At 35.7% G+C, this 15,138-nt stretch overlaps 1 protein-coding gene across 1 annotated transcript in view; it reads left to right on the top strand.

Moving 5' to 3' along the window:
• Nucleotides 1-15,138, top strand: part of MAN2A1 (mannosidase alpha class 2A member 1) — a 124,774-nt gene that overhangs the window by 43,298 nt on the left and 66,338 nt on the right. The window contains exons 6-9 of the mRNA XM_085043266.1: nucleotides 575-748; nucleotides 2,241-2,427; nucleotides 7,567-7,744; nucleotides 11,614-11,816. Coding sequence (XP_084899392.1) covers nucleotides 575-748; nucleotides 2,241-2,427; nucleotides 7,567-7,744; nucleotides 11,614-11,816 — 742 coding nt within the window. The remainder of the gene's footprint in view (nucleotides 1-574; nucleotides 749-2,240; nucleotides 2,428-7,566; nucleotides 7,745-11,613; nucleotides 11,817-15,138) is intronic.

Raw genomic sequence — 15,138 nt, 5'->3', positions numbered from 1 at the left:
AATGCCAAAGGAAGAGTTAGATGTAGCTCCTTTATTTACTAGCAAGAAATTCAGTGAAAAGAGAGTATTAATCAACAAGATTCTATTGATCACCAAACCAATAAATAAAAAGAAAATTTAGTTCCAAAGCCAAAAAAGATTAACAGTATTTAAATAACAGTGCAATTTCAACAAGCTACCGCATTAATCCATCCACATCTATTAATTTTCTTTCAACTTTCTTTTCCAATTGCAACATCAGTAAACTACTTTAAGTGAAAGAGGATTTGTATTTAATTAATAATTCCAAATAAAGATGTTTCATGCAAAATTGAAACAGTGTAGCAAAGGGGTACTATTTTAAAGTTTTTTATTTTGTTAGAATGCTTTACTTATATTTGATTTATATGTTTGCTTGTTTCACTGTTTAATTCTAGTTTATTAATTCCAGGGTTCTGCAGCAGGTTTAATACTTAATTGGGTATGTCATCTTGGAAATGTTATCTGTAGTGCACTGATTTGAATTATTGGAATGGCTTTCTCTGGTTGAAAATAAAACTGTCTTCCCTTTTTATTTTTTTTCTTTTGTCAACAGGAGTAAAACCAAAGTCTGGATGGGCAGTTGATCCATTTGGACTTTCACCAACAATGGCCTACCTTCTGAAGCGCACAGGATTTTCCAATATGCTTATACAGAGAGTTCATTATTCAGTTAAAAAACATTTTGCAACACAAAAAACACTAGAATTTTTTTGGAGGCAGAACTGGGGTATGTGTTCTTCCTTTATGTCAATTTATTTTGTTAATTTACACATGAAAAATATGAAGAGAACTTGAATAAGTACTATGGAAATATTTACAGACAAGATTTAGCAGAGTGAGTCTAGACCTGAAAATTTTAAAGTTGCAATTCTGTTTAAAAAAAGTCTTTCATCTAGCTTAAATTTAAGATAATTTTTCTTCTTTTTTTCCCCCTCTGAATAATAGAAGGGGAATGAGATTATCTGTGAGTTAGGAAAGGCGCTAAGTATAAAAAGAATATTATTGCCATTGTTCCGCTGATCTTCCTTTCTCTTTACTTTCATTTTTGCTTTTACCTTCTCACGTTTTTTCTGTTCTCTCATACTCCTTGCAAATATACATAAGAAAAGTAAAAAGGGTGAAAAAGTCTTTTTTTTCATTTTTACTTTTTTATCTGTCTCCTACTCCTTTATTTCCTACTATGTGGAAATAAAGTGTATGAGATGCAAGATTTCAACTAATTCAAATACAGTGCTAATGAGGCAGTGACAGCAAGGTGGTTGGCTTTTGGTTTGGCATTTTCTTAGTTTTGTTTTGATTTTTTTTTAATCGTTCTAATTCACTCGAAGTATAAAAGATGTGATTTTTTACCTCTTAAATTTTGAAAATCATGAGTTTTATCTGGGTAAAACACACCTAACATTTGTTCCTGTCTTTCTCAATCAGTTGGTGCTTGACTAGAATATTCCAATCTTGGTTGTATCTCTGTTTTTACCCTCTGTATACATACAAGTTGTTATAAATAGAGCCTCATTATCCAATCAGAGACGTATATCCAATTAAAGAATTTATTAATTAAAAAAAAGCAAGCAGATATCAGTCAAGACAGCGCTGGACGGGCAGAGGTTCAAGCATACCTCTATGCACCGCGCTGCGGTTTGCAGAGAGCGAACTTTTATAATCCTTAGTAACTCACTCCCTCTGTATGCCTTGATTGGCGTCCCTTCATGAATCCTTGATTGGCTGCTGAGTCGTCTAGGCTGTTGTGCTCTGCGTTGAGTGGTTGTTACTGGGCCTCCTGGGATGGTCTCACCGTGGGGGTCGCACAGGACTCTTGGCAGGGGGGGAGGTTTTATGGTCCCTGAGTCAAATTCCTTTTGTGTCTGTCCCGTGGGGGTTGGGCAAAATGCCGCTTGCAGGCATCCTGTAGGGGGTTGCCATCAGCCTGCCCGAGTACATTGGTTTAAAGCAAGAATCGTTTTCATAACAGCAAAAAGAAAAATAAATGGAAAGGCAACCTAAGGCCTATCACCTTTTTCAAATAGTTTGTGAACTAAACTGATTGTAATTTATCACACAAGTAACATACAAAGGCAGACTCAAGCTATGGATATTCAAAATAAGAAATTGTCTTGATGTGGTATTTATTAGCGCAATCCTTGGACTGAGAACATGGAAATTACTTAGTTTTGGCAAATCTGAGAGGGTTTATTTTAAAGTTTTATTCTATTTAATTCCAGATTTGGGATCCAGTACAGATATTCTTTGTCATATGATGCCTTTCTATAGCTATGATATTCCTCATACTTGTGGCCCGGATCCAAAAATCTGCTGCCAGTTTGATTTCAAACGGCTTCCTGGAGGAAGAGTGAGTTGTCCTTGGAGAGTTCCACCAGAAGCCATTCATCCTGGAAATGTTCAACACAGGTACAGTTTTTGCATACTTCTTAAGGAAATAACTTTTAAAAATGTACTTACGCTGGTCAAAGATGACATATGGCATAGCTTGGTGAATTTAGTTCTGTTGTGGCTTAACCACACTGAGCAGCTCAGCTCCACTCAGGTTGAGCTGCAGGAGAGGCCTTGGCTCTGTGCAACTCCTGCTCAGAAATAACAAAATCATCCCTTTATTGTTAACCCTGTTATCAGTGCAAATCCAAGCCACAGCCCCATACTGGCCACTGTGACTCTACCCCAGCCAAAAGCAGTGCAAATTTTTAAAATAAGCTTGTCATAGGTAAACAATACCAATTACATAACCTAGTGTTTCCTCCTTAGTTTGGAACATAACGCTCAGTGAAAGTAGAGGAAAACTTATAGTTAAAGAAGGTGCATTTTAAAAAATTTTCTATTCATGATACATGAGTTAATCTCTGAATGACAGTCAGAACACATTTGTAACCATGTTCGTAGCCATGTTATTGGTTTACTGTGATTTTTGTGAATTTTATGAACAGTGATCTGTCCCCTGCAAGGGGAATATCAGCGGCAGCATAATGTACTGTGCTGTAACTACAAGCAGTGGGATATTTCCCATGGTATATCCTTGAAAAACTTGGCAATCTGTGGCCTGGATTTCCTGAAGTACACAGGTTAAGTTAATCTGATTCCTATTTCTTTGTGCCCAGGGTGGAAATTCCTATTAACTTTGGTTTTAGTTTTCTAATAGGAGCACTGAGTTGTTTTGCCACAGTTAAGAATCAAATTTAGACTTCTCCAAAACTGCTTTTCGATTTTGGATGACAGGGGCAGGGGGTGGAGGTAGAGAGCTGGTGAGGGAGAGTAAAGGAAGAATAAAAGGAAAAAGAAAAGAAAGGGAAGTAAAACTGCCAAAGGTTTTTCCAGAAAATGGTTGCATTCTATGGTCCTGTTGCTATCTTCTGGCTTCAAACTGTATCAGGTTTCCAGAGTTAGAAGTTGAGGTAGCTGTTTACAATTTGTGCAAATTCCTGAGCATAACAAATGTATTCAGGAGAGCAGGGTGATTTTTTGATCCTTGATGCTGTAGTTTTCAAGTGATGATGTGATGGTAATGCACTGCTTGTCTACATGTCAAGTATGCATATTTTTTCTTAGTATAAATTTTGACAACCATCATGAAAACTTCACTTAAAAAATTCAATTACAGAATGTTACTGATGATAAAACCAAAATTAAACAGAATAATTACAATTGTGGTATTTTAAGGTAGAAAGTGGAATGATAGGAAAAAGTGTTTGTTTTTTTTTAAGTAGAGAAATGAAAGATGATGCTGACAGGAGAAAATTAGAAAAATGGTGACATACCTTTCATAGTGCCTATTGAAAGTGAAGGAAAGCTCTTATGTCATTAAATCAAAGTTGTAAAAAAGAAAAATCTTGACTATATATCTCAATTAGCTGAGACAAATATTTGCAGAAGAGCAACAGCTTGTTTAAAAAATACCTGAAACACAAAGGCTATAAATATAAAGTAGATTGTCTGCTTGGAATAGTCTTTTAAAGGGTCTTGGTTTTTAATTATCCTTAACCTTTCTCTTCCTAGATGCAACCTTTGCATAACAATCTAAATAAGATCTTGTAAAAGAAATATGTTTTCGAATGTCAGACCATATTAAAGAATAAGATAAATGGGGCAGGCATGGAGTGAACATATGATCAAGTTGAAGAGATTGTCATCTCAATATGGTTTCTGAAACGTAATATTTTGCATCAGATTTTTTTAGATAAAAGCAGTTTCAGTGTCTAACAGGGAGTTGAAACAGCAATATGCTGTATGATACCTGTGGGAAAAGTAAAACTAACACATTTGGAACACCGGAACTATACTTTCGTGCTTCGTTTCAAATAAATCTACTAAAACACAGGAAGTAATGTTTTGATGGAGAATGCTAAAACACTTCTTGTATTTTATCAGAAAGTTGGAATATTGTAGACAACCAAAAACTTTATTGATCTGACCTTTGTTTTGTATAATGTTTTAATAAAAATAATGTGGTTTGTAGTTGTTATGATGAGGAGATTTGTGAATTTCAGAACTGAAAAATCTATCTTTACATCATAAACTTTCCAAGGTTAAAAGTTTGCAGCACACTAATTAATCTGCCTCTTATGTCTGATTGCTTTAAGACTAGAAAAATACAGGAGATTCATGAATTTGAAAAATGTTGCTTAATTTAGACACCACATTTAGATGACTGACCTCTCTTCAATGCTGAAACTACAACACTATTAGTAAAATCGAGATCTTGAATACTCATCTGGGACTGTTGCTTTTGATTTCAATACTATTGTGGCCTTACTTACACATGAAAGAGAAGATGAGTTGAAAACTTCAGGCTAGTAGTTGTTGGATTTTTCATTGCCTTGCCACTTAAGTTGCGACTTGGTAAGAAGGAATGAAGCAGCAGCCTAATTGAAAACCTGTACTTGTTTAATTATACTTCATAAAGGCTTAGGTTATAAAGACTACTGTTGGAATTGCCCTGATTTGGGGCTGAATCCTTGTCCATACGTTTGAATGCTGAAGCTTTTGACACTTGGAAGAAGAAACAGCTGTTGTTGTATTTTGTTGGGGTTTGTTTTCTGGGTTTTTTGGGGTTTTTTTTTTCTCTTGAATGGAAATGAGTTGTTAGTAGAAACAGCGTTTGTTTTGGTATGTGGCTCTCTCCCCGAAGCATTGAAATAGGAGAGAATCTGTTCTGCAAGTTATGTGCTTCAGAGCAGAAGCAGAGAATGGACTTTCCCCTTCACCAGCTACTGTTTAAGAGCCCAGTTTTGCCCTTCAGCTTTTTACTTTTTATGGTCACATTGTACAATGTGCAACTTGTGTTCGAAGTTACACTGCCATGTGGCATCCATGGTTAATGTTTGTGATTGCCTAACTCAGGTGGCTATTGCTCCCCTTCCTTTAGCATAATGAGGGGCAAAACCAGCCATGTTTATTGTTTTGATGTGTATGTACTCAAATACTTGGATTTTTTTGCATTAAAATATCACAATTGTGGTACAAAAGGGTTTACTTTGTTTGTGAAAGGTCTCAAGCACTGAGTGATAATCTGAAAGCTTGAAAACAAAAAATTTATCATGGCTGATCTCCCACTTGGTTTTCAAATTTTCATTCAGGTAGGCAGGATAAACATATCAAAATATATTTAATTCTGTTTCACTGGGGAACAATAAAGGGAAGAAATTGGTGGGACTCAGTAGAATCTTCTTTTTCTCCAGAGGTGGTTTTTTTTTCTTCACTGTGGTCTGTCTGGGGCTTCCTACTGGCATTTTCTCACTCCTGTATGAATTAATGATTTAGGAAGTTATTTTAGAGAAACTTAGAAGGATATACCTCAATTGATGTTCTTCGCTTGCTGATGTTCTGGTTTTGCAATTGAAAGTAGTTTGCAGTGGAGGAAGATTCTGCAGTCCCTTTAAAAACATGTAATAATCCCACAGTTATCAGTACTTTGAGAAAGGGAGAGCAGCAATAGTGATGACTTTTGTAGTATATTTGAGAGGAAGCTAGAGGAGGACTTTCAAGAGAGATGTCAAAGCCAAATATCCTGTGAACTGTAACCTGTATTTTTCAAGAGGCTCAATACTGAATATGTTTTCAACCATAGCCCACATGTGAAAAATATGAGTTAGACTGGCTCCTTAGAAGGAAGCATTGCCGAGTCCTGTTTTGTGCCAATTGTTCTGGTAGCTTGGTGGTGAGGAAGCTTTTGTGTTTAAATCTTACAACCTGTTAAAAGTCACGGAAAGTATTGATTGGTAATCTGAGCTATAAATCCACTAATAGACAGGGGACAGGGGGAAGCCACTAGTTGGGTAAATTCTAGTTTCATTAGAACTCTGTAGATCCTTAACTAAAGTTAATGTTGTGGCCTCTTCCTCCAGAATACAGTTAGACCTTGTATTTACACAGTACTCCTGCAATCTGATAAATAAGTAAGCCCTGACATGCTGTTCAAAGAAATAGGGGTTCAAATACATAGGGCTAAAATTTTTGCGTAAATGTTTATGTAGTAATTCTTCAAGAGTGTGAGTTGAAGGATGGTTTTGCCTAGATCATCTATTAAAAAGACACGTAGAAAAAAAAACTTGTTAACATCTAAATTTTCTGACATTTTCTCTTTAAAGCATTGAAATTTGTATTCCTGTTTTCTTAAATATGTTGCTATGGTTTGTATTTCCTATGAGAATTATTTACATAATTTTAATTAGAAGGTATCAGCATCTGAAGATGTTGATAATGATTATGACTTGGAGGGGGAGAGTTGAAAATGGACTTTTTCAGTAACTTAGACATCAGACTTGTGACTCTTAATATATTGCTGCTGTGGAACTGATAGCTCACCCGTCCTAGAATTAGTAGGTGCCAAAGGATAATTCTGCAGTGTTTTCTCTGTGTGCATGTGTGAGTATTTGGTTTGTGGCTGGTTTTGTTTTGTTTGTTTTTTAAGGCCAAAAGCATAAAAGCAGCGGGTTTAATTTTTCAGGATTCAAAGATTCAAGAGGGATGGCTCTAAGACATGTAACAAGTTGGCTGAAGGGAGAACAATGATTTTTAGCAGCAAACTTCCTCCTGAATTATTTTTTTCCTTTTCAAGGCTGGAGTTCCGCAGAGATTAATTTATGGGCAATTTTTCTGTCAAGGACATGAAGATATGAAGCAAAGTATCAAAGGAAGGTACCAGAGGGGTTGAGAAGAGCTTGCTTATTATTGTAAATAGGGGCTGGATAGGATTAGGATTGTTATCTAAATATAAAGCAAGTGAACATAATTTGAGCTGTAAGTTAGTTTTGGCACAAGCACGAATTGATCCAGACTGCCCTACTGCTTGAGATGAAGGTTGATAAGCTATTGAAGGATTTAATTAACATGGTGTTTGCAATAATATTAGGTTGAATATGGTGTCCCAGTGAGGGGGAATTGCATCCAGCTTTTTGTTACAAAGTGGGATAACAGAGATTGGTATATCTTGTTTAGGGTCATACTAATACACAACTTGATTTTTAAGAATTGTCTTGCCAAATGCTGGCTTTTCTTCCTCTGTCATCTGAATCATTCTACTCTTTTTCCCTCCTCAAGGGCTTGGATGATATTAGATCAATACAGGAAGAAGTCAAAACTTTTCCGTACAAAAGTCCTGTTGGCTCCACTCGGGGATGATTTCCGCTATGTCGAGAGCTCAGAATGGGATCAGCAGTACCAGAATTATCAGAAGCTGTTTGATTATATGAATTCTCGTCCTGATTGGCATGTTAAGGTAACTACAACACATTTTCTGGTTTGTGGAGAAAACACGGTGTCCCAATATTCTGAGATTCTTCATGGGAAGATATTTGTGGTTAGGTTTGCGATCTTTTTTCAACTGTGAAACTTTATATATTGTTTAACAGCAGATTGGTATGTCTTGTTAGCTTACATTTTTTTACCTTTACTACCTTCTCTCCCACAAAACAAAAACTTGGCTTTTAATAATACCAGCTTGAAAAATATACATAGTTTCCAAACTAGATCAATTTAGAGGACAGCTATTAGGTTTAATGTTTTCTTAAAGCTCCTGTTTTCACTGGCTTCAGGCATTGTTAGTTAAGACTCACAAGCTTTGTTACTTAAAACTATTGTGTTTTCTTATTAGAAGTTAAAGCAGATTTGGCTGCTTTATTTGGGTCCTCTTAGTTTTACATCCCAAAAGAAACAAAAAAAATCCTAAGAGGTGCCGTTGCTGGCACATGTTGTTGAATACAATAAAATGTGAGACTGACCTGGCTAGTAAAGGACTGAGTGTACTAACACAGTTATCAGATGAGATACCACCTCAAATCAGCTATTATGTGTGAGAGTTAAAACACACATTCATGCACTCTAATGTGTAAGTTGATGGCCCTAGATACTTCTTGTACTATAGATGTCCTCTATATTCAGACAACATTTCATCACCTTTCAGCATGGCAATAACAAATGGGGGACCACAACCTTGGACTTTCTGAGTATCACTTGAGGGAGCACTGCTGCTGCTTTCACATTTAGGGGTTTTTTTAAACCTGGTCTGGTGTCTTTCATATGGTTTGTACATGCATCTGTTTTTCCTTACCTTTTCTGAGACCTCCCCTGATTCTTCCAACTGTGCAGTTGAGCAGTGCCTGTAATAGGTTATTGGCTCCTTCTGACTTCTGGACTTGTATATTGCATTAGAAAGATGATTTCTTGGGATTATATCTTATTTGAAAACTGGATGTTGGATGTTTCCGATGGGATGTGGGTGACATGATGTATGATGAAGAACTGATACATCTTAGTGGTAGGAGACAGACCTGGAGAATACTCTTCAAACTTTTTAAATCTAAAGCCCGTCTTTTAAAACTTTAACTTGCTGCTATCACTAGCTTTACTCCTGTCAATAATGCATGTATTGTGCAGGTACTCTGTGGATACTAACAGCAACCAAAATTCCATAGTTCTTACTAACCTGGGCTGGATGGTTTTGTCTCTGGGGCAAAAACTGAAGGCTCTACCTATGAACTCATTATTCAAGGACCAGTGCTGTCCTGAGACATCTCAAAGTTCCTTTTTCTGAAACATTCTGCTTAGCCCATTGTCAGGGATTCTAGCACTCTTCATCATAGGCTAGGTGTGTCTATCTGGAGTAATGTCTTAGGAATCACATTAACCCTTGGTTCCCTCATGGAAATACCCGACCCTTTTTCTTGTTTTTAATACCCAGACAAAAAGATATGAAATCATCTGGGTCTGCCACTTCATATCTGGGGTATTTTGATCAGCTGGAGCACTGCTGCCATCAGAAGATTTCTCCTTTTCAATTTATTCAGTTACTTAGGGTTTTTCTCTCTCTGTTTTTGTACTTTTTATTGTTGTTTCTTTTCTCTTTCTTGTTTGTTGCCTGTTGGTTAGGGGCTTTTTTTTTTTTCAGTTGTCTGATTTTGTGTAACAGATCGTGCTCAGCTATGTAAGAAGCTAGATTATATAAAGGAAGAGTTCACATTTCTTCCTGCAGTGCTGAAATGCCTGCGATATTACTGCTTACACAAGGGAGTGCCTACTCTGCCTTTCTGATCTGAAGAGAGATTACTCTTTCAGACAGCTCTTTGTGATGTTTATTTAGTGGATATGTCTGTTAGCATTGAGATTCTCCTGCCAGCCACCATTCTGTTCTAAAAGTATGTGGTACATCACTGTAAAACATACCTATTTTACTCTTGAGGAATTCAATCTCCATTCAGAGATCTCCTTTGCATCTATTATACATAAATTAAGCTGAGTCTTTTTGTATGCCAGTAATAGAGTCTACCAAGTTATTTCACTGTTTCCATTCACCTGACTTTGATACTCCCTTTGGTGAGGTTTTACTCCTCTCATTCAATGCAGAAGTGAGATCATCTCTGTGTCTTCTCATGGTGTATTGCTTTTGGTTTTTGTTTTCTTCTTGTAGGTGCCTGTGATAGTGAGGGAAAAGACCAACTGTCCTAGAAATCCCTGATAAGGCAAGGTTTACTGCTGGTGGGACTTCAGGGCAATATTTATCTGTCTCTGCATTACTGCCATTTAAAGTGGCAAGTTACCATATTGTATCCACCTAACAAATACTTATATGATCTGAATAACTGTGAAGTGAAAGTGTTTGGGAATTTTTAAATGATTAAAAAGTGTGGTTTTGTTGTCACAGTGATAGTCTGATAGTCCTTATAATCCAAATCACATTTAAAAGATTTTTACTAAAATTTCATTTGGGGGTTGTGAATTGGAGCATGCTACATTGTATGCTTGTCGTTAATAATAGTAATAGGAAAAAAAGTTACTTGATATTATCATTACAGTTTATGGTGAGGATACTTCTGGTAACATAATGTGATCTGTGCTGTTCCAGCTTCCATTATTTTTTTTCCCACTTTCATTCAAAATCCAGTTTGCCATCTATACCTTCTTTACCAACATTTCTCAATACTAACAACATTGATATCGGTCTTTTTTTTGTTGTTGTTGTGCCCCTGAAGCTTGAGGATACCATTATTTGACCTACCCTGTAAAGCTCTGCTATTGCTGTGTCTGAGCATTTTTAAAAATGACCAGAAGATAATGAATTTTTTTTTTTACTCCCACATGTTACATCTCTAAATGCAATTTCTTTGTATAGAGTTAAAAGAACCAGCTTCTAAAAGCAAATGCTAATTTTTTTTTTTTTTTATCAACACTCATCTTGGGTTAAGCAAGATCTGGAGCACAGGAGAGTTAATTTTTGGAACACAAGATGAGGAGAACTGTGCTTTTGTTGCATTATATTAAGTTTCTTATTGTGTCCAGACAGCTACTTGGGTAATATTGAGGTATTACTTAGCTGACTTATAAGACTTATAAGACATGAAATCATGCTTATTTCTTGACATTTAGATATTATTTTATATATCTATTTATATTTTTAAAAAATCACATTTCATGAATTTGATGGTAGAATGGTTTTGGTTGCAGGGGACCTTTAAAGCTGTCTCGTCCAACTGCCCTGTAATGAGCAGAGACATCTGCAATTAGACCAGATTGCCCAGAGTCCCATCCAATCCAGTCTTGAATGTTTCCAGAGATGGGGCATCCACAGCCTTCCTGGGCATCTTGTGTGTATCACTGCCTTAATATTAAAAGTTGGCTTTATATCTAGTCCGAATCTACCCTCTTTTAGTTTAAAACCATTTTCTCTTTTTTTAGCACAAGAAGACTAAAAAGCCTGTCCCCATCTTTCTTGTAAGGCCTCTTTCTGTGCTCAAAGGCTGTAGTAAGGCTGAATAACCACACCTCTCTCAGCTTTTCCTCATAGGGGAGGTGCTTCTCTGATCATTTTGTGACTCTTCTCTAGATATGCTCCAACAGTTCCATCTCTTTCTTGTGCTGAGCTGAAATGCTTTTCTGAAAGTACTTCTTGTACTGAGTTTTGAAAGGTTATCCACTTTGTCTGAAAAGTGTGCAGGGGAACTTTAAAGATTTTTAGGATAGGTTTTCTGCTATAAATCTGCTGGAAGAGTGGCGTGTTTCTGAAATGTATATGGAACCAGGCATATTCATTCTCTTTGTATTTCTGCATAATGAAAATGGAACCTTGTTACAGTAATTTTAATTTTCATTCAGGCCCAGTTTGGAACTTTATCTGATTACTTTGAAGCTCTGCGTAAAGAAAGCAATTTGGGTGAAAAGAGCAGCAATTCATTTTTTCCTATTTTAAGTGGAGACTTCTTCACCTATGCAGACAGAGATCATCATTACTGGAGTGGGTACTTTACATCACGACCCTTCTATAAACGCCTGGACAGAGTCTTGGAATCCTACATACGGTAAATACTACCATCCAGTACATTTATAATGTGTTTCTTGGCACATAGGAGAGTTGTGTAAATATTGTGGTTTAACCCCAGCCCAGCCCCAGGCAGCCCCTCATTTATTCCCCTCCAGCAGGGAGTTGTTGGAATTCTCTTAGAGAGAATTGGAAGGGTAAAAGCTACAAAACTCGTGAATTGAGACAGAGGCAGTTTAATAGGGAAAGCAAAAGCCACACACACAAGCAAAACAAAGCAAGGAATTATGGCTATAGTGTGAACTTCTTAGGAGAGAAGTGCAAAGGTGTGAATTTTACAAGGGCTCTTAGAGGAAGCTGAGAAACAGCCAGGAATCTTGTGTACCAAGTGACCTCAGATTACAGTTCTTCTGAAAACTGTCTGCACTTTCTTTAAAGAAAAAAACTGTTGATGAATTTTAGTAATGAAGTGTTTAAGTGGTTCTCCCTTGTAGCAGACATAAGATGATTTAACTGTGTTTTCAAGGTCCAGAAGGAAATCTAGGGCAGATGGGTATGATGTAAACTGAACATTTCATGTATTACCTTCCTTAAGGATTACAATTTTTTTGCTGTAATGGATGCTGCAGTAGTGGAAGGAGCAAGAGAGGTGTGGAAAGCAGCATTTTGCGAGCATAGAAACTAGTGTTTTGGAGGCGGATACAAATACCTTTCTTAAGAGAAACTGTATCTAACAAAACTTGGTTTATTTCTTCCAAGGAATCCAGTTTTTACTGTAGTAAAATGGATGATTCATCACTGGAATCTTTAATTTTCAGTGAAAACTGTGTTTAATGCTGCTGTTGGAAAAGACAAGATGTAGAAGAGAGCAGGAAGAGCAGGACAGATGATATTCTTGTAAATTGAATTATCTAGTTAATTGTTCCTTCATAGTTTTGATTTCCATAATTTCCTTTCTGTTTCTTAAAATGCACCAAGGATTTAATTTTTTTCAGCTTCATCGCAGTCTATTTTTTAAAGATTTTTAGACGTGTTTATTTTTTTGTCTTTTTTTATGTTTTTATTACTTAGATTGCAGAAAATTTTGTGTAACTTTATTTGTAGTATTTAAAACTTTACACTGTTGAAGAGATTCCTTCATTTCAATTGCCTTTAACTTCTGAAAAAAGTATAGGTAATTAATCTCTGAAAAAACACTAAACTCTCAATGTTTTTATGTATTAAAACAAAGCATAGTTTAAAAAAGTACTTGGGAATTTTTTCATTCTTCATTATCCTCTGTAAATAACAAGTAAGAACAGTGTGTACAGATGTGTTCTCATCATTTTAATATCAGGTTTTTTGGTCAGTTTCGTTTTCAGAAACCATAAGAATCTTAACAAATGTCACAATAGCTGTGACAACAGCAGAATTAGGGATTTTGTCTTTTTTTCATTGTTATTTCTTTAAAGTCAAACAACATACAGTAGTATCATATTTAATCCTCAACCTCATGATTAATTTTGCCATAGTATTTTTGAGCTACCATATGTCTATCTATCTGATGTATGTATATATTTGTGAGGGAATGAACCATGAACAAGAGGTAGATATATGTGTGTGTGTCTTTTACCAAGGTCCAGTGCTTTTAAATTCCAGCAGTACCAGAATTAAGTGGTATTTCAGTGTTACTTAATAGCCAGGAAATAGCGTTCAGCCCCAGGACCTAATACAAAAACTAACCATTTATGCTAGAAAAGAGTTTGTTCTTTAGGTTTTTACTTTTTGAACAGAGTTTTGAGTTTGTGTAGTAAAGAAGTGTAAGAAAGCGTAAGGATTTTATAACGGGCAATGGCATTGATTTGAGACACTATAGACTTTTTAATCTTAAGTGAGAGATGGATGGATCAAAGTAGTTTAAAGGATGATGAAAAATGTGACCAGGAGTTTATTTAATATAATGAAAATATAATTAAAAGAACAACATAGAACAACAGCATAGTTTGGGACAAGTTAGGGACACAATCTGTGGTTTTATTAGTTACTGATGTAAACAGGGAAAAATTACAGTAAATCTGAAAAAAATTGTTGAAGTAATTCAGAAGATGAACACTACAGTGATACTTCTAACTGTACAGATGGATAGAAAATACTAAATCTTGAGAATTCAAAATCTCTTAGAAAAATTATTTATGTAGGTTAAATATAAACTGGACCTAAATGTAAGCTAGTGTAGGCCTTGACAAATCAGTGAAGCAAATTTTGGTGTATTTGCAGTGTCCTACAGGGAGAGATTCTACAAATTACCATAAAGTGGAAAACTAGTGAAAACTATTTTAGGTCGTCTGCAGTAGTTTGAACCGGAGGTGAGAACACCAAGGCTTTATGCAGCTTTTATGGAAAGGTATTAGAGAGATCCCTACGTATAAGCTGAAGTGTTCTCTAATACAATATTGTATTTCTGAGTGTCTTTCATCTTTGACCATTGAACCATTCCAGTGTTTGGAAAAATACTGAGACGTGAAAGGTAAATTCTGCAACTGAGCAACTAATAAAAAAGAAAATTAAATTGGTGTTGGTTGTGGGAAGGAAATCTTACCTGTAGAACTGAGAACTAAAATATGTTGTTCTTTCTTCATAGCTGCAGTCAGGCCAGTGTTTCGTGGGTAGCTCAATTTATTTAAAAAATGTAAAATGCCGTCAGACAGGATTTATTGACTAGATGAATGTGCCTTTTTTCAACTAAAATATTTTCATTTTTCTTTCAAATTAAGCTGCAACAGGACAAAGTAGGAGGGATGCATAGAAGTAGGAATTTGCACTAAGCAACATATTACAGTGATTAAAGTTAATCTAGCACTAGTAATTATAACTTTTTAACACCTTGATTTTGTGTGTAGCTTCTGAACCGTTACCTAACCGTTACCTATTTCATCCTGTTCCTGAAATATTGAAAATATGAAAATGGTTTAGGCTGTTACATGTACAGTGCACCTTTCAGTTTAATTTGGTATGTGAAAGTTGCAGTTGTTACATAACTGGCACCTATGTGTTGCATAAAGATGAAGACTGAATCCAAAGCAATTTTCATGTTAGCAAATAATACCATGCATAGTGTGAAAAACTAAAGGGGTTTTGTTAATTGTTTTTGTTGTGCCTAGTTCAAAATTGAACACATGGACTCACTGGTGACTTGGGCAAATGAAAGAGTTCTCTTATTAGCCTTTTTTTTTTTTTTTTAATTTAATACTTGCATGCCTAGAAGTTTGCATTACCATAAAATATTTTATTGTTACATTAGCCTGTATCATATTTGTTGTTTCAAGCTGAGAAACATTCATTAACCTTTCATAAATTTTGAAAAATAATCTGAAAAAAACTTT

Source organism: Lichenostomus cassidix, chromosome Z, assembly GCF_008360975.1.
Source record: "Lichenostomus cassidix isolate B80296 chromosome Z, HeHo_3.0, whole genome shotgun sequence".
Classification (NCBI taxonomy): domain Eukaryota; kingdom Metazoa; phylum Chordata; class Aves; order Passeriformes; family Meliphagidae; genus Lichenostomus; species Lichenostomus cassidix.
This window is presented reverse-complemented; position numbering and strand designations above follow the sequence as displayed.